Below are 20,975 nucleotides of genomic sequence, written 5' to 3'. Positions count from 1 at the left end.
TAGAAAATACTGCTCTAGACAGCACAGTTCTCGGGTAAATATGCATCCGAATGCGTCATTGTTTGCGCACGTCATCGTGTCTCGCATAACATCGATTGAGAGCCAATTGACGGCGGTCATATCTGTAAGTTGCGCACACGAACGCCAGATATGAACAATTGACATTTCATTTTTTTTGCATTGCTCGACAATTGCATTTTGCGCCTTGATTACCGTATGACCTATGGAATAAGAGGACTTGACCGATCTTATTATGACATCATGAATGCCATGGTGACTCTGAAATATTCCCCCCAATATATTTGTACCTATTTTCGACGGCTCGTAGCTCAGAAACTAGGAGTGCATATGTTTTAAGAAGGGTAGGGTTGTGAACACCACTGAATGGTCTTCAAGATGGCTATTTCAATTTCAACCCCCATGTGAATGTGGAATACTACCTTTAAAGCTAAACTCTTACCAGTGTTCCACTGTAAAAAGATTACCTCAGCAGTGGGCACGGTCGAATTATAAAAATGCTTCATTTGTGAGCAGCTCTGCTCTACCAGTCTGTGAGCAGAGCTCACAGATTGGTAGAGCAGAGCAGGGAGTGTGAGCAGAGCTTAGATGTGAGCAGACCTTGGGTTTACTACGAGTCAATTTGTGACCAAACTAGGACATCCTGTGAGCAAATAATAAATTCTAGAATGACTCAATTACACGATTGGTTCAGCTGTAAGCAGAGTTGTTTGTTGGTTCTGGCTCACCGGTGGGCAGCAGCGAGTGACACGGACAACTCAACGGTAAGCACTTACCAGTGACAAGGACAACTCAACAGTAAGTACTTACCGGTGACACGGACAACTCAACGGTAAGCACTTACCAGTGACAAGGACAACTCAACAGTAAGTACTTACCGGTGACAAGGACAGCTCAACGGTGAGCACTTTTCAGCGACAAGGACAGCTCAACGGTGAGCAGTTACCAGTGACGAGGACAACCCAACGGTAAGCACTTACTAGCGTCAAGGACAGCTCAACGGTAAGCACTTTTCAGCGACAAGGACAGCTCAACGGTGAGCAGTTACCAGTGACGAGGACAACCCAACGGTAAGCACTTACTAGCGTCAAGGACAGCTCAACGGTAAGCACTTTCCAGCGACAAGGACAGCTCAACGGTGAGCAGTTACCAGTGACGAGGACAACCCAACGGTAAGCACTTACTAGCGTCAAGGACAGCTCAACGGTAAGCACTTTCCAGCGACAAGGACAGCTCAACAGTGAGCAGTTACCAGTGACAAGGACAACTCAACGGTGAGCACCTACCAGCAATTAGGAAAAACATGGGCGAGAAGTTGCCAGTGACAAAGACAAACGATAGGTGAGCAGTCATCAGCGATTGGGATGAAGGATGGGCGAGCAGCATCGTTGACAAGTCTGGCTTACTTGCGGGCTGTTAGCAGCGACCATAAGGGCTTAGCAGTGATCAGCTACCCATTATCGGAGCAACTCTACGGTGAACAGCTGTGGAGCAGCTGCCAGCGGCCGACACGACTCATCAGAGTGCATTTACCAACGGTCATGCCAGCCCATACGTGGCCCATACGTGAGCCGTGCTCGGCGGCCAGGTCAGCTCAGCAGCGGCGCGAGCGGGGCGTACCTGCCCTCGCGAAGCGCCCAGAGCGGTGCCGGTGCTCAGCCGGGCGGCAGCAGCCGCGCTGGACACCGTCCCCCGACCATGGCCGATGGCCGCGCTCAGCACGGCGAGTGTGGCCGCCCGGAGGCAGACCTCAGCCGCTGCCCGGGGGGCGCCGGTGGGGCGGACGGCTGGCTCCCGCCGCCGGTCGAGGCGTCAAGTCAGCGTGCGCTCCGGTCGGCACGAGGCGCTCGAGAAGGGCTCCGGAGAAGCGCTTCACTCGGTAAGGGCTCCGGCGAAGCGCTCCACTCGGTAAGGGCTCCGACGAAGCGCTTCACTCGGTAAGGGCGTCGGCGAGGCGCTGCGCTCGGCTCGGGCTCCGGTCAGGGTTGGAGTTCGGTTGTGGGTCAAGTCTGACGGAGACTTGGCGCTCAGGGGGTGGCTAGACGTGACTCCGAGTTCAGTCCGGGTTCGGCAGTGCGAATCCTCGCGAACGTTTGCGGCGGTCCCCGAGGGAAGTAAGTCACGAGAACACTATCTTTTGACCGTATTCAATAAGACCTTATGAAGACAACAAACAATGCGATTGCTAGTGCGGGTGGTATTACGAATTGCTGAGGGCAATGCAGTGTTACGGATATGGAAGAGATGGCGTACGTGCAATTATTTACGTGAAAGCAGAACAATCACTTAGAGGTTTTGGCCCGTGATGAGCAGAACGAGACAGATATTCCCAGCAGCGACTTAGTTTTGAAATCTAAGACCAGACGTCCCCTCCCACTGAGTACCGCAAGACTTTTCCAAAATATCTGAATCCGATCTCCCGTACCGCTCCGTCTAATAGCACCCGCACAGGAACCAAGCGAAGTGGCACAATTCGACGTCGCTGGAAGGGTCTCTCACAGTATGCGTGCGCGTGCGTGTCGACCCGTCACCAGGTGTTCGGCGCACACACAAACACGCACACACGCACGCGGTGCGTCCTTCGCAGCGCTCCGTGCAAGTGCAACTGCTGATCGGCACTTGCCGTCTCGCCTGGAATACTACGGTGCGCGCGTCTGTTGCGCCGCGTCCCTCCCCTGACGTCAGGCAAGACCGCGCCGCCCGCCGCCAGGTTCTCGTCGGTGGCATAAAGAGCTATACGCCGCCAGGTTATCATCGGCGGCATAAAGAGCTACACGCCGCCAGGTTATCATCGGCGGCATAAAGAGCTATACGCCGCCAGGTTATCATCGGCGGCATAAAGAGCTTCACGCCGCCAGGTTATCATCGGCGGCATAAAGAGCTACACGCCGCCAGGTTATCATCGGCGGCATAAAGAGCTTCACGCCGCCAGGTTATCGTCGGCGGCATAAAGAGCTACACGCCGCCAGGTTATCATCGGCGGCATAAAGAGCTACACGCCGCCAGGTTATCATTGGCGGCATAAAGAGCTACACGCCGCCAGGTTATCATCGGCGGCATAAAGAGCTTCACGCCGCCAGGTTATCATCGGCGGCATAAAGAGCTACACGCCGCCAGGTTATCATCGGCGGCATGAAGAGCTACGCGCCCCCAGGTTATCATCGGCGGCATAAAGAGCTACGCGCCGCCAGGTTATCATCAGTGGCATAAAGAGCTACGCGCCGCCAGGTCATCATCGGAGGCACGATTGCCGTAGGATACAATAGCCTTCTGGTGCCGGCCGATGGTGGCCGCGCCGGGGCCCCTTGGGTTGCGCGTGACGTCCAGCTAATCGCGAAGCTCTGTCGTCCTCTTCCCTCTCGCCAGCCTGCCGCCTCACCTCGCCAGCTTGCCGCCTGCCTGAGGTGAGGCGGTGGGCTGACGAGGGTAGAAGCGCAGCATGTGCTTGCTGACGAGGGTAGAAGCCAGGGGATGGTCAACTGGCTTAATGATGGCTTGGTGATGCCCATCCAGTGCTCTTGTATGCAGAGAGAGAGAGGTTCAAGCCAGGGACATGACCACTGGATGGATCCTGGCCCGGTTTGTCGCAAATTACCTTTCTTCATCATGCCGTGACTGGCATTGACCAGCGGGAGTCTGCAGCCTTCTGTTCCTGGGCGTGGCCTGTTTTCTGAGATGGGCCTGAAATGGGCCTGTTTTCAGGGTAGTGGGCAAACCGCGATCTTTACGCCAGAACACCGGTCAAATGGGCCAAGCATGCTTGTCTCCATTGATGACAACAGATACGCTCCGGTCTATGGCAAAAGAAGTTATTATCAGGGACGGTTTTTGGCATCGAGCCCAGACTGTTCCGCGACAATCTCAGCTATCATGAATATGACCTCGCAACGACAGTTTGCAAAGTTCTTGAAAAAGCTTGCTCCGGATAGACCGGGAGGTCACAGGCAGGTTACAGAAGCGAGAGAGCGACCAAGGCAGGTCACAGCACCGAGGGAGCGGCGGGGGCAGGTCACTGCACCGAGGGAGGTCACAGGCAGGTCACAACAGCGAGGGAGCGGCCAAGGCGTGAGCACGCCACCGTGTTACGTACGGCTGTTTGAAGTATCCTCGGTCGCATAACAATGCGATATTTTGTTTCACACCGGTATGTCACAGTCCTGTTGTTTAAAAATAATAAACAGCCCCACAGCAACCAAACGTAAACGGGTGATGAGTGCTGTATGGTGGTTGTGACACATCGATTCCCGTAAAAGCAGGCACAGTTTCGACGTTTCTTCGCTGAAAAATGGTCTCGTCAAATTAGCATCTACATTCGGGATTTATGCTCTAGCCAACGCAAGAGAGCGCGACTGCAAATGACCGCAGCGGCGGCATTGCCTAATACTAACGTGGCGCCACCATGAGCTCCACTGAGCTGTCAGGCAAACACTTGCCACCGGACGTTTAGCTGGCGGACAGCATCTCCAGACACTGAGTACGCGATCCGGCAGACTTCGTGCCGACCCGCCGTTTCCGCCCTCGGCTCTCCGGTCGATAACGCACCCACCCCTCTCCCGAACAGCTGAAGGTTAGCTCCGCCGGCGTCCTCCGGCAGAAGCGGGCTCAGCGACGCCTCCCCTGGAGGCGGCGCTGACTCCGTCCCTGGTGCTGCGCGTGACGCGCCGGCGGCGCGGCCGCGCGTGGCCCGGGTGCGGGCCGCGCCGCTCTGTCCCTCTACGTTGCGAGCCTGAGCACGCCCCTGCGTCTGACACCTGCCCCGTTGTATTTGCACACAGGTGGCGGCGGGGCCCGGGCCTCGGAGCTTCGCGGTATCGGCCGATAGCGTTACGTCTGGGCGGGAACGCGTTCGGCAGGACAGACGGGCGCGGCGAGGACCTGCGCCGGCCGCGGTCCGAGGAGTCGCCGCACGTGGCTGGGGGAGCACGGCGTGGTCGCTTCAGCAGCAGCAGCCCGCGGCAGCGCCGGCGGCGGGGGCGCAGTGGTGTCGGAGATGGGTGTCAAGTGTTCACAGGCCGACTGAGTGACGTCACTGGAGGCGGCGAAGCTGCGTCACTGATAGCGGTGCATGAGCCTGTCTCGTTCCCAGCGCACGCTGGCGTTGCGCGCGACGCGTTGGTACGGTTGGCGTGAAGAGCTAACTGCGTTAAGCCCCGTGTCAGCATCCTCCCGGTGGCGCCAGGACGCTGCCGGATCACCGAGCAAAGCCTGTCCGCGATCGACTGACGGTGACGGCTCGCGTTACTTGTGCCGCGAGTGGCGAAGTGTGAAACTCGTGTCTGAAGAAACGTTGGACGGTCGACGTCGAGCCGCTGCGACGCCGAGGGGAGCTGGATTCGTCAACATCCCAGCTGCTCGATCCCTCCGCCTGGTGTCCCCCGTTTGGGACGTTTCCGGGTGGCGAAGAAGCCTGTCGAAGACCGGTGGAGGTCACCGTGACGGGCGGCAGGTAGTTAGCCAACTCTGGTCACCACCATCAGCAGTCGTCTCCTTCTCCTTCCCTCGCTCCGCCACGTCTCTGGACGTTCTCCCCTCGCTCCTTCACATCTCCGTACCATCTCCCCTCGCTCCACCACTTCTCCGGATCTTCTCTCCTTGCTCTGCCACTTCTCCGTACCTTCTCCCCTCACTCCGTCACTCCTCCGTACCTTCTCCCCTCACTCCGTCACTCCTCCGGACCTTCTACCCTCGCTCCGCCACTTCTCCGCAACGACAGCGCTGGCCAAGACTGAGCTGCGGACGACTGACACCGGTATTCAGAGAGCAGAGGACTGAGAGCAGCAGAACGGAGCCGCAGACGGCTGTAGTCAGGCAAGTGGAATAACTGAGAACGTGGCTGAGAACGTGACTGAGAACGCTAGAACACCTGGGGACGTTAGCAGTGAAGGTAACATCCGGAACGGGCAGGGAGAATCTGTAAAGTATTTGCGAGGGACATCGCCAGGGAAATCGGTGAGTTGGACTTAACTGATTGCAGTACACCGTTCACAGCCTTTGGCTCGATATAACAATGTTCAGGGTTTACTTTTCCGGCGTCCCACACTCATCGTCCCGGATGCAATTCCTAGGAAGAGCACTCTCGATGGAAGAGATCTGGTTGCATCTGCGTGCCGATGAACAACCCACAAGCAAGGCCCGCGGACGAGACCCTGATCATCGCGCTCACCGTGCCGTGACTTGCTATCAACCGGCGTCGTGTGATGATGATTATGGCTATGACGCTGGTGCTGCTGCTGCTGCTACTGCTGAAGCTGAAACTGAAGCTGAAGCTAAAGCTGAATGGTTATGCTAGTGTTGGTATCCATGCTGACGCTGGTGCGATGCCGGGCCGCCAATGCCCGAACCCGTCTTCGACCAAAGCCTTCATCCTGTTCGCAATTCAGCATTGGATAAGTCACAAATCAAGGCAATGGGCAGGCTATATTCTGTTTAAGTCACAGTTAGTTACAATTACAGTAAGTTACAGTTTAAGTTGCAATGTGGCAAGAACTCGTGCACGATTAAGTATCTTGAAATTCAACGCCTGCTTCTGAAATCTATAAAGCACGGTTTTTGAAAGCATCGCTCATTTTAAAGCTCCAAAAGGCTTAGGGGGCTAGGACCTTTGGCTGACCACCAGCATTAGTTTATGGAAGGTGTAAGGCTTGCGCCGCAGCGGACCCCGCATCTTTCATTTTCGCATAATAGTATCAAATTATTTTGCATTCAGTCAAAATAATAAGCCTCTTACTATTTATTAGCGCATGTGGAAATAATAATGGTTAAGGTACTGTTTTCTCTCTTCCGGCTAAACATGAGCTTTGATGTCATATTTGTGTCTGAATAACTCGACTTTGTCCGTCGTTGGAAACCCGGCTGGCTGTAATCAGCGATACAGTATTTACTGGGAGCGTTATGAATTAGGTGTTCAATCATGCTTCACGGCAATAATCAACGAAAGACTTAAGCGTTGCCGAAAGCTCCCACACGGGCGGCCAACAATTTTTTTCTCTAAAACACGCCAGGAGCCAGCACATGGTAGCCGTTGTCAGCCATAACGGTTATTGGGCTTGTGTTGTCAGCGCGCCAACTCGGGTGTCACGCTGACACATGAGGGGCGACACCTGACACAATACTGACATACGGAGGATGACTCCTGGGGGTCGCCGTGAAGGATGACCTCTCCGTGTCACCTGAGTGATCTCTGAACGTCACCTGCGAAATGATGTGCTGTGCAAAAAATATGTGTAGAAAATGCAAGGCCGCACATTCAGGCGGTCTGAGGTGGAATGTATTGCCTGTTAGCCATTCATTCAGGCTAACAGGCTATACATTCCACTCTCGATATCTGTTGGTCGAATATGTTTTACCTTTACGGCTTCCGATGAATTATTGAGTTCCATTTGGTTAAAACTGCAATGCTGCAATGTTGCAAAATTTCATGTATGTCTGAGCCGCTTGGAGTCACTAAGCCACTTAAGTCTGTAAGCCCAGTCGTTAACACCCGCTCGGGTGGGGGGTCAACTTAACCCCCGAAGGTTTTTCCAGAATGGTTTTTGAATTTCCAAATTTTGCATAGCTGTAGGTAGTTGAATAGCGGATCGTTTGACATAGAAAATTTAGATATACCCTTTAAGGTCACTGATCTATGGTCGGTCAAAATCAGGTCATGGTTTCAGCGAAGGCAATTTCTAGGGAATCGTCCAATCTGGTACAGTAACGAAGAGTTTGACGAAGCCATGCATCTCTGAAATGCTTTCTTAGGCACCACAAATATTGAATGAGCAAATTACGTTGACCTAAGGTCAGGTATGAAAGTTAGACCAAGGTCAAAACCAACCTGATCTATTGCTCTGAGGTTTGCTGTATGCGATATTTTCTGGTGCTTATTTCGAATTTACTGATAGCAGCATCCGCATTATACATCTTCCATTGACTTCTTTGAGGTCAGAACAGGTCACTGACCTAAGATGACCCGGGTCGACATTTTGTTTTGGGAACATACTGCCTGGCGTAATCTTTTTCGCTTATTCAAATGCGAAACTCAGAGCAGTCTTTTGTTATTTCGGTCACCATGACCTTCAAAAGGTCAAACAAGGCCACTGACCTCAAATGGGCTTGTGACCTTTTGCTAAGAAACAGTTTCCTAGTTTCTGGGGGCACTTAAGAGACCAACCTGGAATTTGACCTTGTTTTCCCTTATTTGGCCTGAAGGTCATGACCTAGGAAGCTCAAACTTTGTCCTAAGTGAGTTCACGCACAGGTCAGGACAACCCGGTAAATTTGGCGTCTCTAGTTCCTTTAGTTCCCGAGATCTCAGGGGGTCATATTGACCCCCCCCCCCCCCACCCGAGCGCAGGGTATCTAGCCGGACACCAAGGCGCGGGTTAAGTCAGTGATATGATTGTCATGCTTTCAGTTAACGCAGCAAGCATGAACACTTTTACAACATGCTTAAGCAGGGGCGCAGCCGAGGGGAGAGGGGTGACCCCTTTCCTTTCAGGCAGGGATAGCCCCACCATAAATGACTCTTGGCAAAAAGCTGGAGATCAGCGTGCGATCTCACCGAGGTTTGCCCCCCCCCCCCCCCCCCTAGTCTTAGTCTGCGGTAGAGTAGGCTTGGGTCATTACGGTCTTGCCGTCAGCAACGAATTGGGCCTTATGACAGTGTAAAAATGGAGATTTTAAGTGCATTCACGCTCTCACGTACGCTTAAAGCACACACCTCACCTATGGATCATGTCCTATAAGCGTACTGCAGTGCGTAGCATGGCTCTCTCCAATTTTTGCTAAGTGTGGGTACATAATTTTTTTGTAGTCGCCTTTGTACTTGAGGCTGTTCTTTCAGCAAACGTCTATGCTATGTTTTGCAGATAGCGTGTCGGTCCAGCGTGCCGTAGCCGGCGGTGCTCATTGACACCAATGGTGATCAACCAGTCGTACACATACAGTAGCAATGTACACAAACAGTACACATACGGCACGGCATGTGTGTTGCTTGCAGGGTCCCCGTATGGCCTTGAAGAAGATTTCTTAACACCTGCATGGATCACTGTACATGCCTTACATCTCATATTTGGTCAGGTTGTAAAGATCTTGGCTTGTTCGTGAGCTGTTGCAGATGATTAGTGCCCATAGGTGCCCCTGGGTGCCCATAGATTTTCACATTCAAGCTATCAGGAAAAATGGGTGGCGTGCTGTCATTGTCTGGAAGATATTTGCCAGGTCAGCGCTTTAGAAGACAGCATTGTCTTCGTTTGGTCAACTCACTTGCTTCAGTGTGATTAAATGCATTGTTGAGAACTGCATTAGAGTATTCCTTGCCCGTCTCATAAAGTTTTTTCAAAGCGTTTATAACATAGAGCTGAAATCGGAGTTCCTCCTGAACTGTTTCTTGTGCAGAAATAGATGCACCTCGCGACCAGCTTACTCTAAACGTTATTCATTTTCACCACATACTGACCGTCCCTTGAAAATGGTTGCATACGCCTTTGAATTACGAAGACACTGAGTCCGTTCCTGTTGGCGTGCTCAGAAAGGCCACAGCTGTGAACGCCTCAGCCCTATGTGCTGCCGTCTAGTCTGTGGGGGAGCGACATGTCATCTTTTCCGCGTCACCATCTGGGGTAATATCTGGAGTAGCATCTGGAGTTACACATGGAGTGCGGCCCAAAACAGCAACCCAGGTGCGGTCTCTCAAGAATCTCAAGATAGTGGGAGGACTGCGCCATTGATGAGCGATCGGCCGCACTCCGTTTTAAATCCTTCATTTTGTAATAATAAACTCCGAAATTGTGACCTCCCTTTCACAAAAATATGGACGCTTCCGCTGATCCCGCCATCCTCGGCCGCAGACGAAGACGTTTTGGTCTCCATGGGTACCTTTTGTTGAGCGACGCTGTCACTCCCGCTGTCACTCGTGCGGCGTTGTCACTCATTAATGGCCTCTTGTCAAGGGCACGTGGCACCTCACAACTTCTACCACGTCAGAAAGATCTCGTCCGGACATCTCCCAGGCCTGGCAGGACCCGAGACCCTCTCTCAGGCCCGCCAGGACCCGAACCCTCTCTCAGGCCCGCCAGGATCCGAACCCTCTCATCAGACCCTCAGACCTCTCCCATGCCTTCCAGGACCCGAACCCTCTCATCAGACCCTCAGACTTCTCTCAGGCCCGCCAGGACCCGAACCCTCTCATCAGACCCTCAGACCTCTCTCAGGCCCGCCAGGACCCGAACCCTCTCATCAGACCCTCAGACCTCTCCCATGCCCTCCAGGACCCGAACCCTCTCATCACACCCTCAGACCTCTCTCAGGTCCTCCAGGACCCGAACCCTCTCATCAGAACCGAGACCCTCTCTCAGGCACGCCAGGACGTCAGCCATCACAGCGCTCGCTCCCGGGCTCAGTGAACTTCCAGTCGGCTGCTCACCCATTGATGCAAAGCTCTCAATGAACAGCGCTCTATGAACAGCGCTCCATGAGCCGCGCTTTACGAAGAGTGCACTATAAACAACAGCATGTCCGCCCACAGCTGCGGGAAGGCCGGCGGCTTTCAAAGTCCCGCGCTCGCGACCAGCAGACAAAATTGCTGACCTTCTTGCCCGCCTCCGACTGTTCGGTGGAATTCAGGACGTGTCGCATCCCAAGCGGAAGCAGCTGGCTTCTTATTGCATTGACCCCCGAAGTTATCAGCACTCTCACGCATTAGTAGAAACGCTGCAATGAACATCCGGCATCGGCACAGGCAATCCAGCGCCAGACGGCTCTATGAGACTGTTACTGAACTTTGTCGGTTGTGTCATTTATACTTATTTTACCTGCGTTATTTTCTATTCGCTGTGGACGACAACTGCATTCTCGTGTCGTGGTCTTCATTGGTCCAGATTTTACGTCAAAATCAGCATAAAACAGCACCACACGCAACACGCAACGGCTTACGTGTTTTGCATAAAATGTCACAGGATATCGCCAGACGTCTCCTTAAAATTATAGCATTTCCCCAGACTGGTTCTATTGCATGTGTCCCACATACTCCCGTGATTTCTTCCTGTTGAACACGGGTATACGCAATGTGATAGCTTATCCTGTTGCTGTCGTGACCGCCAAAGGATGGACAACGAGCGTGGCAGGCAACAACGGGTGTGGCAGGCGACAACGAGCGTGGCAGGCGACAACGGGCGTGACAGGCGACAACGGGCGTGGCAGGCGACAACGGGCGTGGCAGGCGACAACGAGCGTGGCAGGCGACAACGGGCGTGGCAGGCGACAACGAGCGTGGCAGGCGACAACGAGCGTGGCAGGCGACAACGAGCGTGGCAGGCGATAACGGGCATAGCAGGCGACAACAGGCATAGCAGGCGACAACGAGCGTGGCAGGCGACATTATTGCCTCTATTGACGCGCCCGTTTGGATAGCCTGTTGATACCGAACGTCATTGCGTTGAAGAGCCTTGCACTTACCTTCCGACGATTCCTTACCGTTTCGCGTCGCTGGTGTTACAGTCTGAAGAGCACACTCAGTCATCTTAAGAATGGCCTCCGCGGATAGCGGCATGAAGGAGGTCCTCTCGCAGAAGGCGCACGAGCTCTTCGCCTTGTGTGACCGAGAGCAGAAGGGCTTCATCGGCAAGCGCGACATGCAGGTAAGCTACTGATAGGAGCATGCATGGTACGCGTCTGCCATAGCCAAAAACCTTATTCGCTTATTTTATTGTTTCAAATACAGCTGCGTCGGTCGCAAGCTTTACAGCATGGTTGCGGAATTTTCCAGCACTCGGGCTATCTGGGAGGTTGAACAAGGAAAAACATCGGAAACAGACTAGCTTTCGCCCCGTATACCTGAGCTTGCGTCCTCGCGTTTCTCGCTCATGCACTGCTTCTGAAAGACATGAAATACCAAAGGAATTAATTTTGTTCGACCTGATCCAAATCGTATCTGGCAAAATAGCATCCAGATACACTTCAAAAAAATAATTTTGGGTGGTGAAATGATAAATTTTGTTAATCAAATCAATGTATGTGGACTCCACACTTTGTCTGACACAATCCATGCACAAAATCCATTTTGATAGGTTTGATGCCTGAGTTTCGAGCTCGGTCCGCTCAGAACAAGGCAACGTATCGGGGACTGGACATAATCATGTCAGTCTAATGCCAACATGCATCATATTTTTACATAAGCCGTTCGATTAAAGCGCGAACAAGAATGCTGAAAACGGGCCAATGAATGTACACAGCGGTTGACTGATGCCATTTCCATACATAACCATTAATCATGACAATTTGCCTTCAGCTCAAATCTCACCTAAAGAATAAGGTGAAATTGATTAACTTCATTTAACTAATTCATTAACATGACTCAATAGCTAGCAATTGATGACGTGACGCTTCATTATACGCCAGATAATTACACCTGATGACACTTGATAATATTCGATGAATAAAAGCGTTACATTCGGTCACATGGTCCGCAGCCAATCCGTATTTCAGGGCAAAATGGCCACTTAGTCTTGTATCGTATTTAAGAACTCACCCAGTCATGATTTTTTTTCTCTTTTAAGACGGTTTCATTCCTTGTCGACTATTAATAGCCCATGGCCTTGTTTGTGGCTGGATGTCACCGATATTTCGGTGTTTGCCACTGTAATTTCTCTGATCGCTGAACTTAAAATGGATATTGTGCCCGTACGCCTGGATCATTTTGCGGGACGTCATTCTGACAAAAGATGGAATGAAACTTTGCTGTGAAAATTTGATTTCTGGGCTAAATGTTGGCTCGTTTTGACTCATGCAGCAAACGCTTATAAGAAGACGAAAAAGTGACTAAAAGCAGATCAAAGCCTCCCAAAAGCATAACATGAGTATATTTGCTGAGGTGACCCACACCAAGTGCAACATATGGAATGAGCTGGTCGGATCAGGAGCTTCACTCGACTTTCTCCCTCTCAGTCTCACCTTCACTGCCACTCGACTGCTCCACTCCGGTTTACATTCAGATGTAGATCCTGCCTCCGGAATCGATGCATAACCGAACACGGCCGGCGCAAATGGCGGCGATCTGTCCAAAACCGGAAGTGGAATGGTAATATTCCCCGCCAAGCATCGACGGCTGAGGCATGCTTTGGCCGTCGGTGTCGGCGTCGGCCATGAGCGGACATGCACGACGGTAATCGAAAACTGTCGAAGCGCTCGCACCAATAGACGGGGAAGACATCAACCTAAAAGTGGCTTAGCTTTCTCACGAAAAGGCGAGGAACGCAGGACCGGTCAGGCTGCAAACGGGACAGTTTCGGGGATGGGTACCTTATGTACCTTATGTACCTTATTGTATTTACCTTATTTGCCATCAATCCCGAGCGTACCCGGCATCGATGAGTGCAGGTCATGTCAGGCCAGTGTCACCGATTCCATTTCGGACCAATGCATGATTGACTGTAACATTCTATTTCACTGCATTTTAATGTCGTTGCGCTTGTGTCTGGTTGGCTTCTCCGCAAAATACAGCAGTTTTACCACCTGACACCCTGGTGGCTATATAAGGTCATCATAATTCACCGAACTATCTCGCGTCTCACTTGACGTGGGTGAAAAAAGGCGTTGAGCTTCTGACTTTTCGCCGTTAAGAGTTAAGAGTCCTTATCCGGGCATTAATTACCCTTCAGTTTACCAGGAACTACTCGCACTTGTTAAACCGGGTAATCAAGGCGGCATTGAGCCAACGGTCCTGGATGGCGTCGCCACACCACTTTTTAATGGGCGCTGCAAACGCTGTCCCCCACCCTTGTATGCAGCGCCAGCGGCTGTAGAGACCACATCCAGACCAGGATTCTGGCGAACACTTCATGGCATATGCCAAGATGTTTTCTTTTCACAATGGCAGGGCATGCAGCGCACGCCATTTTACACAGCGCAAGCGACTTCCGTGCCAAATTAGCGCTCGGGTGCGCTGACACAACGGGAATTGGAACCCGAGCTCCCACTTGGGAGCCGAGGGAGCTGTCCACCCGGCCATTACGCTTCCGCTAATGTTGCTCAACCAGTGCCGCCTGGCATGCTGAGAACTGATTGATATTATTGTAAGGGCTCCAAAGCCGTAATGATTTTACCTACCGAGTTTGATAGCACGACGCCTTGTTGCGTCGATGTGTCCAGGCGCCATGTTCAGGCACTGGTGCTCGATGGTCCGATTGGTGCGTGTCAGTTGTTACCATTTGGTGACCCGTGAGCAAGCTTGCTCGATGTTTCTTTTTAGCCCTGCGAGGACGGCCTGTTTGCTTAAAGAGGGGCACAAACTTCACAAAGGGGGACACAACGTCCACAAAAGGGGGCACAAACTCCACAAAGCGGAGTGCAAACTCCACAACTGCAAAACGGTCATCATGCCCCTTGTTCCCACCAGCAGTCCTATACTGTGACAAAATGCACTCCGTCATTCATTTCCCTAAGAGAAGAGTTTTATCAATCCAGGAACCTAATGCTTCCCCGTTATTTTGCGCAGCGGCATGCGTGTCATGCCTGCCAAATTGGCGAGGCTGAGAATGACACATCAGCCGTCCAGTGAAATGCCGCGAAATGCTTGCCGATTCCCTCTAAATGGCCCTGATTCTGTTACAGAGAATGATTCAGGAGCTGCCCCTGGATCCTGACCAACTAGAGGACGTGTTCGACTCATTGGACATCGACGGCAATGGCTTTCTGACGTTGGAGGAATTCACCAACGGCTTCGGTATGCTTAACCTACTGGATGAGGCGCCCACAATAGCACTGTTCCGATCATTTTGTCTCCCATAGATCATGGTGCGGCACGCTACCATCGTGCCGACAGCGCAATTTCAGGAGAGGGCTATCTTGGGACGAAGGCAAGAGCTGGGGTTTTGTCTGAAATCCTGGACATGATGGTGACTGCCTAAGCATGATAATGATTTTTATGATTTGTTCCATATTATATTCAACAAATTAAGTGTTACGCAATGCGACACAATACGACTTCGCGGCGCCATAACGGCATGTGGATGTCTTGCGAGGCCACACTATACCAAAGCGCACCGCGCGCTCCGTGGTCAAGTGCGGCCACTCGAGTGCCAAGGAGGCGGAGATTTCTGCGCGCTGTTGCACACGTGCCTGGGAGTCCATTGGCTGTTTCCTCGCCCGAAACCGGCCAATCAGCGTCGAGCCATATAGCGGTCAAACCCGCATCTATGCGCCTCGGGCAAGGCAGATCAAACGGACCGGTCAGGATAGGGGGGTTCGAGGTCAGGGCATTAGCAGTGCAGGAAGCATAGTGGAGGCGGTGACGGCGGGATGGGCAAAAGTCTGATGGTGTGGGTTACTTTTGGCCTCCCTGGCAACCAACTGGACGGATTTCGATAAGCTGCCTGCCGACATAGCTGGTCGGGAAGCGGGCCGCCGGCCTCCTCCGACCTCGTGATCAATCAGAGAGCTGTGGCCGGACCGCCACCGGGGCGCAGCGGGTCGTTTCGGGCCCTGAAGACTCCAGTGGGGTGGCGGCGCGTGACAAGATCACTGGCACCGCGTCAGCCTAGCCACTCCTCGACCGGTGACATGTGACCTCGACCCCGCGCTCTCGAGACGACCCTGGCCGCAACATTCCCGAGCTTTTTCACTTGGCTGAGTAGGCATGCGACGGCCTTCACCAGGGCTGAGTGGCTGCACAAGATGTGGGGAAAGTAAGTCTTGGTAAAGGGGCTGCAGGTCTCGATTGTGGTATGCGCCGAACATGATAAATTAGGGCAGAGCTGCGCGTTTTTAATAATTCAGCATGGGAAAACATGAACGGGATGTACTCCGCAGTCGGTATTGTTTCCCACTTTTCTGTACCGGCAGGTTAGTTGGGTACGTAGGAAAGTAATTTTGGTCCGAGTCTTTTGAAATAATAAATTTTTAGGGCAGAGCTCACGTTAACCAGCTCTTATCGCAAGAGCCCTGACCCCTACCACCCGATGGCACCATTACAGGTCAACGGTAGAATTTTGTGGCGAATGTTTAACGCGCCGCAATGCTCGGCACAGTCCGTCCTGTCCTCTGACGTCACCTGACATTGAGCGCGGTCACTGTCATCGGCCGCAGGGCATACCTGTCAAGGGCAAATAGCGAGCGTCTAAAGTAATAGAACCCACCGCAGCCTGAGGAGGTAGATTGGAAGGCAGGCGCTCTAATCAAATGGGCCATCGGGACGGACTTGGTATTCAAAATAAAAAGTCCAAGATAGGAATGTGACAGCAGTGTTCCATTGGTAGCAATGCCCATTTCTGAGCGATAATGAGTGGGTGTGCGCATCTGGTGATTTCATGGCAAGCATTGATGAGTCATGCACCGGTCTACCTATATGTCCTGTTGCATGAAAAATTACTTCCGCCCGGTGTATAAGTTACAGAGATGGTCAGGGTGTTACACATCACGGACGGCAGCGCCATTCGTGATGTACAACTCGCAGAAATCCCCTTATCTTGTAACACCATGTGCAATTTTTGTTTAAGCCTCCCACGTAAAGATTAATCATTCTCACAGAACCCTTTCATATTTTGAAAGTAGGCGTGCAGGGAATTTATGAAAAACGTACATCAAGTCTTTTTCAAATGAAAGCTCATTATCTTTTGCCATCCCAGGAATCAGGAACCGGAAATGTAGCAGCCGTGTCCATCAGCCTACACTAGATAGCCAATCAGAGATTTATTAGGGATGCCGCCACCGATAAAGTCCGTGCAGTCAATCTGTTTATTACCTTTTACAGCCGATCGACATGCCATGGTGCGATATGACCGCGTCGGCGACGTATGGGAGCTCATGTGGGGCCTAGCCGGAGTTCAGAGTTTATTGGCGCAACATGATATTAGATAACCTTTGCGTTGGGGTCACCCATTCTGTCAGCGCAAGCACGTGTGGACAGCTGGATCAGTTAAGGCACAAGCGCATACATGAATGAGGTTAACGGGTTCTCCCATGCTCGCGTGTCGGAGTATGTCTGCTTGTGCTTAAGTGCTTGGATTAGCTGTGAGTGCACAAAAAGCCTCAGCGGCGGAAAAGCTAGCGGAACTGGTAAACGCTCATCTTCTCACCGCATGTTTTCTGATGCAAAAATAAAGTTCTGTTGAGGATGCTAGTCAAAAAAGGGAATCCTTTCGATAGGATTGAGTCCTCAGAACGATGTGAGCTTGCGGGCGTAAATAACTCGTTAACATGCGCCCTAGAGGGGCTCCTTGCCAGCCCCGCCCCAACGGGGGGATGGGAAGGGGATCCAGCTAGGGGATCCAACTGCGTTTTCCAACAAGGCTAGACATAACACGCTTAATCATGCACAATGTTTCACGACATGCTACCTCGCCCAAAAACCATGTATGAATACTTATCCCACAATAGCTGAATATTTGCAACCCATGATTGATAAAAGGAAATGATCCACGTTTGAACATACTGAGGCAGGCATTAGATATGATGAAATAAGCTCACTTGTGACTATCGGTTACCTTGAAGTGGAAAAGACTGTTCTAGACAATGCAGTTTCTCTATTGCGTAGACATATTCCTCAATGCGCCATTGTTTGATTGCATAATGTGCCTCACAACATTGATTGAGAGCCAATTGACGCCCGTTGTATCTGGAAACAGTGCTCGCGAACGCTAGATGTGAGCGACTCAGCAATCATATTTTTAGCCTTGATCGTTGCATAGTCAATGGAATGTGCATAATTTTAATGACGTCAATAAGCCGCCGAGGATGCCTGTGTGACCTTGAAACAGTCTACACGAAATAGTCTGCACATCTTCGCATGAGTGTAACTCAGAAACTAGAGAGCTTGGGTCTTAACATGGGGAGGGCTGTAACCAGCAGCAATTATTTTCAAGATAGCAATTTCAGTTCCAAACCCCATAAAAATGTGGAACGTTCCCTTTAAGACACATGGTTTAGTTTGATGATGATATGTGATTGGTTGCGCGGCACTTAGCCGAGCAATGCAAGGCTTAGATACCATTTCGGGAGTTTTAGTTGGATCGTCACGGCGGAAAACCTTACGGACTTTTTGGTTCGTTGATCATCTTTGCGGAAAAAAATCTTAAAAATTGAATGGTTGTACCCTTGCTCCCGAGCCGTTGTGCTAGCTACGAGGCTTCCTAATAAGCCTTTAACAGGTGTTCCTTTTGGCGTTAGACAAAGGAAAACATTTTACAGTGGTTCGCTTCCACCTTGCAGCAGTTCTCGGAGACGCCTGGATGCTATTCGGCAACCAGACGTCTTCATTTGGCTGTTGAAGTCAATCTCATGCCAGTGCCTTTATCACGCCACGGCCCTGGTAAACAGTGCAGCTGTAGCTCTTCATCCGTACCTCTTGCTTCATCAGGCTCTTTCCTCGGTCTGGACGAGGAGTCGGTCGATGATGGCGAGGACGTCGAGCGGCTCCAGCCGTCCTCGGAGGGGCACGAGAGGCAGGTGTGGCGCCACTCCTCGCAGGAGCAGCGAGCCCGTGAGGACGAGCAGGACGCCAACGAGCGGTTCGCCGACTTTGTCCTGCACTCCGGCGCCGGGGAGCTTCTGGGCGAGAGGTGTGACCCCCCCCCCCCCCTCCCCCCCCGGGGAAAGTGTAAAACCAGTGAAATCACCCGGAGACAGGCGTAAAAGTCATAGAACCATCCGAAAGGGAAATTAAATCGGTGAAACCATCCGGGAGAAGGGTGAGATCGGTGAAACCATTCGGTGGGAGGTGTGAAACCGGTGAATGACGGCGAGTAGTGTGAGACAGTGAAACCACTCGCGGGAGAGATGTGGGCGAGCGAGACCAGCTGTTGAGAGGTGTGGGGGAATGAGACCAGCTGTTGAGAGGTGTGAGCGAGTGAGACCAGCTGTTGAGAGGTGTGGGGGAGTGAGACCAGCTGTTGAGAGGTGTGGGCGAGTAAGACCATCTGTTTAGAGGTGTGGGCGAGCGACACCAGCCGTGGAGAGGTGTGCGGGACTGAGACCATCTGTTCAGAGACGTGGAGGAGTGACACCAGCCGTTGAGAGGCGTGGGGGAGTGAGACCAGCTGTTGAGAGGTGTGGGCGAGTGACACCACCCGTTGAGAGGCGTGGGGGAGTGAGACCAGCTGTTGAGAGGTGTGGGCGAGTGACACCAGCCGTTGAGAGGTGTGGGGGAGTGAAACCAGCTGTTGAGAAGTGTGGGGAGTGGGACCAGATGTTGAGAGGTGTGGGCGAGTGAGACCAGCTGCTGAGAGGTGTGGGGAGTGGGAGCAGCTGTTGAGAGGTGTGGGGGAGTGAGACCAGCCGTTGAGAGGTGTGGGGAGTGGGAGCAACTGTTGAGGGGTGTGGGGGAGTGAAACCAGCTGTTGAGAGACGTGGGGGAATGAGACCAGCTGTTGAGAGGTGTGGGGAGTGAGAGCAGCTGTTGAGAGGTGTGGGCGAGTGAGAGCAGCTGTTGAGAGGTGTGGGGAGTGAGAGCAGCTGTTGAGAGGCGTGGGGGAATGAGAGCAGCTGTTGAGAGGTGTGAGGGAATGAGAGCAGCTGTTGAGAGGTGTGGGCGAGCGAGACCAGCTATTGAGAGGTGTGGGGGAGTGAGAGCAGCTGTTCAGAGGCGTGGGGCGAGTGAGACCAGCCGTTGAAAGGTGTGGGGGAGTGAAACCAGCTGTTGAAAGGTGTGGGCGAGTAAGACTGAGACTGTTGAGACTGAGACTGTTGAGAAGTGTGGGGAGTGAGAGCAGCTGTTGAGAGGTGTGGGCGAGTGAGACCAGTTGTTGAGAGGCGTGGGGGAATGAGAGCAGCTGTTGAGAGGTGTGGGGGAGTGAGACCAGCTGTTGAGAGGTGTGGGGGAATGAGAGCAGCTGTTGAGAGGTGTGGGGGAGTGAGAGCAGCTGTTGAGAGGCGTGGGCGAGTGAGCAGCTGTTCAGAGGTGTGGGGGAGTGAGACCAGCTGTTGAGAGGCGTGGGCGAGTGAGAGCAGCTGTTCAGAGGTGTGGGGGAGTGAGACCAGCTGTTGAGAGGCGTGGGCGAGTGAGAGCAGCTGTTGAGAGGTGTGGGGGAGTGAGGCCAGCTGTTGAGAGGCGTGGGCGAGTGAGAGCAGCTGTTCAGAGGCGTGGGGGAGTGAGACCAGCTGTTGAGAGGCGTGGGCGAGTGAGAGCAGCTGTTAAGAGGTGTGGGCGAGTGAGACTAGCTGTTGAGAGGTGTGAGGGAGCAAGACCAGCTGGGTGGAGGTGGAGAGCAGGAGCACGACCAAGGGGGCTCATGGCGTGTCCACCCTCAGCAGCTTCTACCACGACACTACTGAATACAAGCTTTGAAACCGGTGCTCAGGAAACCTATTCTGGCTTTAGCCCCATGGACACTGCCATGGAAGGCCACACGCAGAGCCCAGGAGCTGCATATCAGCATCAGTTCTAGCTGACAGCCCAGTGGATGTGCAAGGTGCGCAGCTGGAATAATTGTTTAAGCCCAGACCGCAGAAAAAGGTGCACCTCACCGAACATGTCCGGCGTAGCAGCAGCATGGCAGCAACAAGTTTAGCAAACGTGCGTCGTAAATCCTTGCGCTCAGAGTGCAACGCGCGGTCAGATTCTAACACCTGGAGGCTTAGTATTTCAGGACATTGTGATGTTTTCAAGTGTGATTTTGGAAAAATACTTCAAAAAGAATTTTTCAGCAACAAAATATTTGAAAATTTGAAGTAGTTTAGCTTGGCCAGAGCTCGATGCACACGAAGCCGAAATGCGGCGCACCAATGTCACGAAGTGTCCGGCGTTGTGAATGTTTTTCAGACGAGTTTAAGACACCAGGTAAACCAACACCCGCAGCTTAGTGATGCGATAAATACTGTTCTCATCGGTACGAGTGGGTTCGGTTAGTCTGTTCACAGTGCGTAGTTATTCTGAATGGGCTGGGACCTGCTCGTTGAAACATCAGCCTATCCCGTCCCAACCCATGCTAGCTCCCCCCGTCACAGGTTTGGGCTGAGCTGAGCGCGTGTGAGCTGAGCTCGTGAGC

At 52.5% G+C, this 20,975-nt stretch overlaps 1 protein-coding gene across 1 annotated transcript in view; it reads left to right on the top strand.

The window, feature by feature from the left end:
- Window positions 1–4,892: 4,892 nt before the first annotated feature.
- Window positions 4,893–20,975, top strand: part of LOC119092013 (ras and EF-hand domain-containing protein) — an 86,797-nt gene continuing 70,714 nt past the window's right edge. Inside the window, exons 1-4 of the mRNA XM_037214967.1 lie at window positions 4,893–5,826; window positions 11,497–11,636; window positions 14,608–14,719; window positions 18,350–18,551. Of these exons, the coding sequence (XP_037070862.1) occupies window positions 11,526–11,636; window positions 14,608–14,719; window positions 18,350–18,551 (425 nt within the window). The 5' untranslated portion in view covers window positions 4,893–5,826; window positions 11,497–11,525. The remainder of the gene's footprint in view (window positions 5,827–11,496; window positions 11,637–14,607; window positions 14,720–18,349; window positions 18,552–20,975) is intronic.

This window comes from Pollicipes pollicipes, unplaced genomic scaffold, assembly GCF_011947565.3.
Source record: "Pollicipes pollicipes isolate AB1234 unplaced genomic scaffold, Ppol_2.1 Scaffold_1600;HRSCAF=1878_pilon_pilon_pilon, whole genome shotgun sequence".
In the NCBI taxonomy this organism is placed as follows: Eukaryota; Metazoa; Arthropoda; class Thecostraca; order Pollicipedomorpha; family Pollicipedidae; genus Pollicipes; species Pollicipes pollicipes.
The sequence above is the reverse complement of the archived record's forward strand: the minus strand, read 5'-3'. Positions and strand labels throughout refer to the sequence as shown.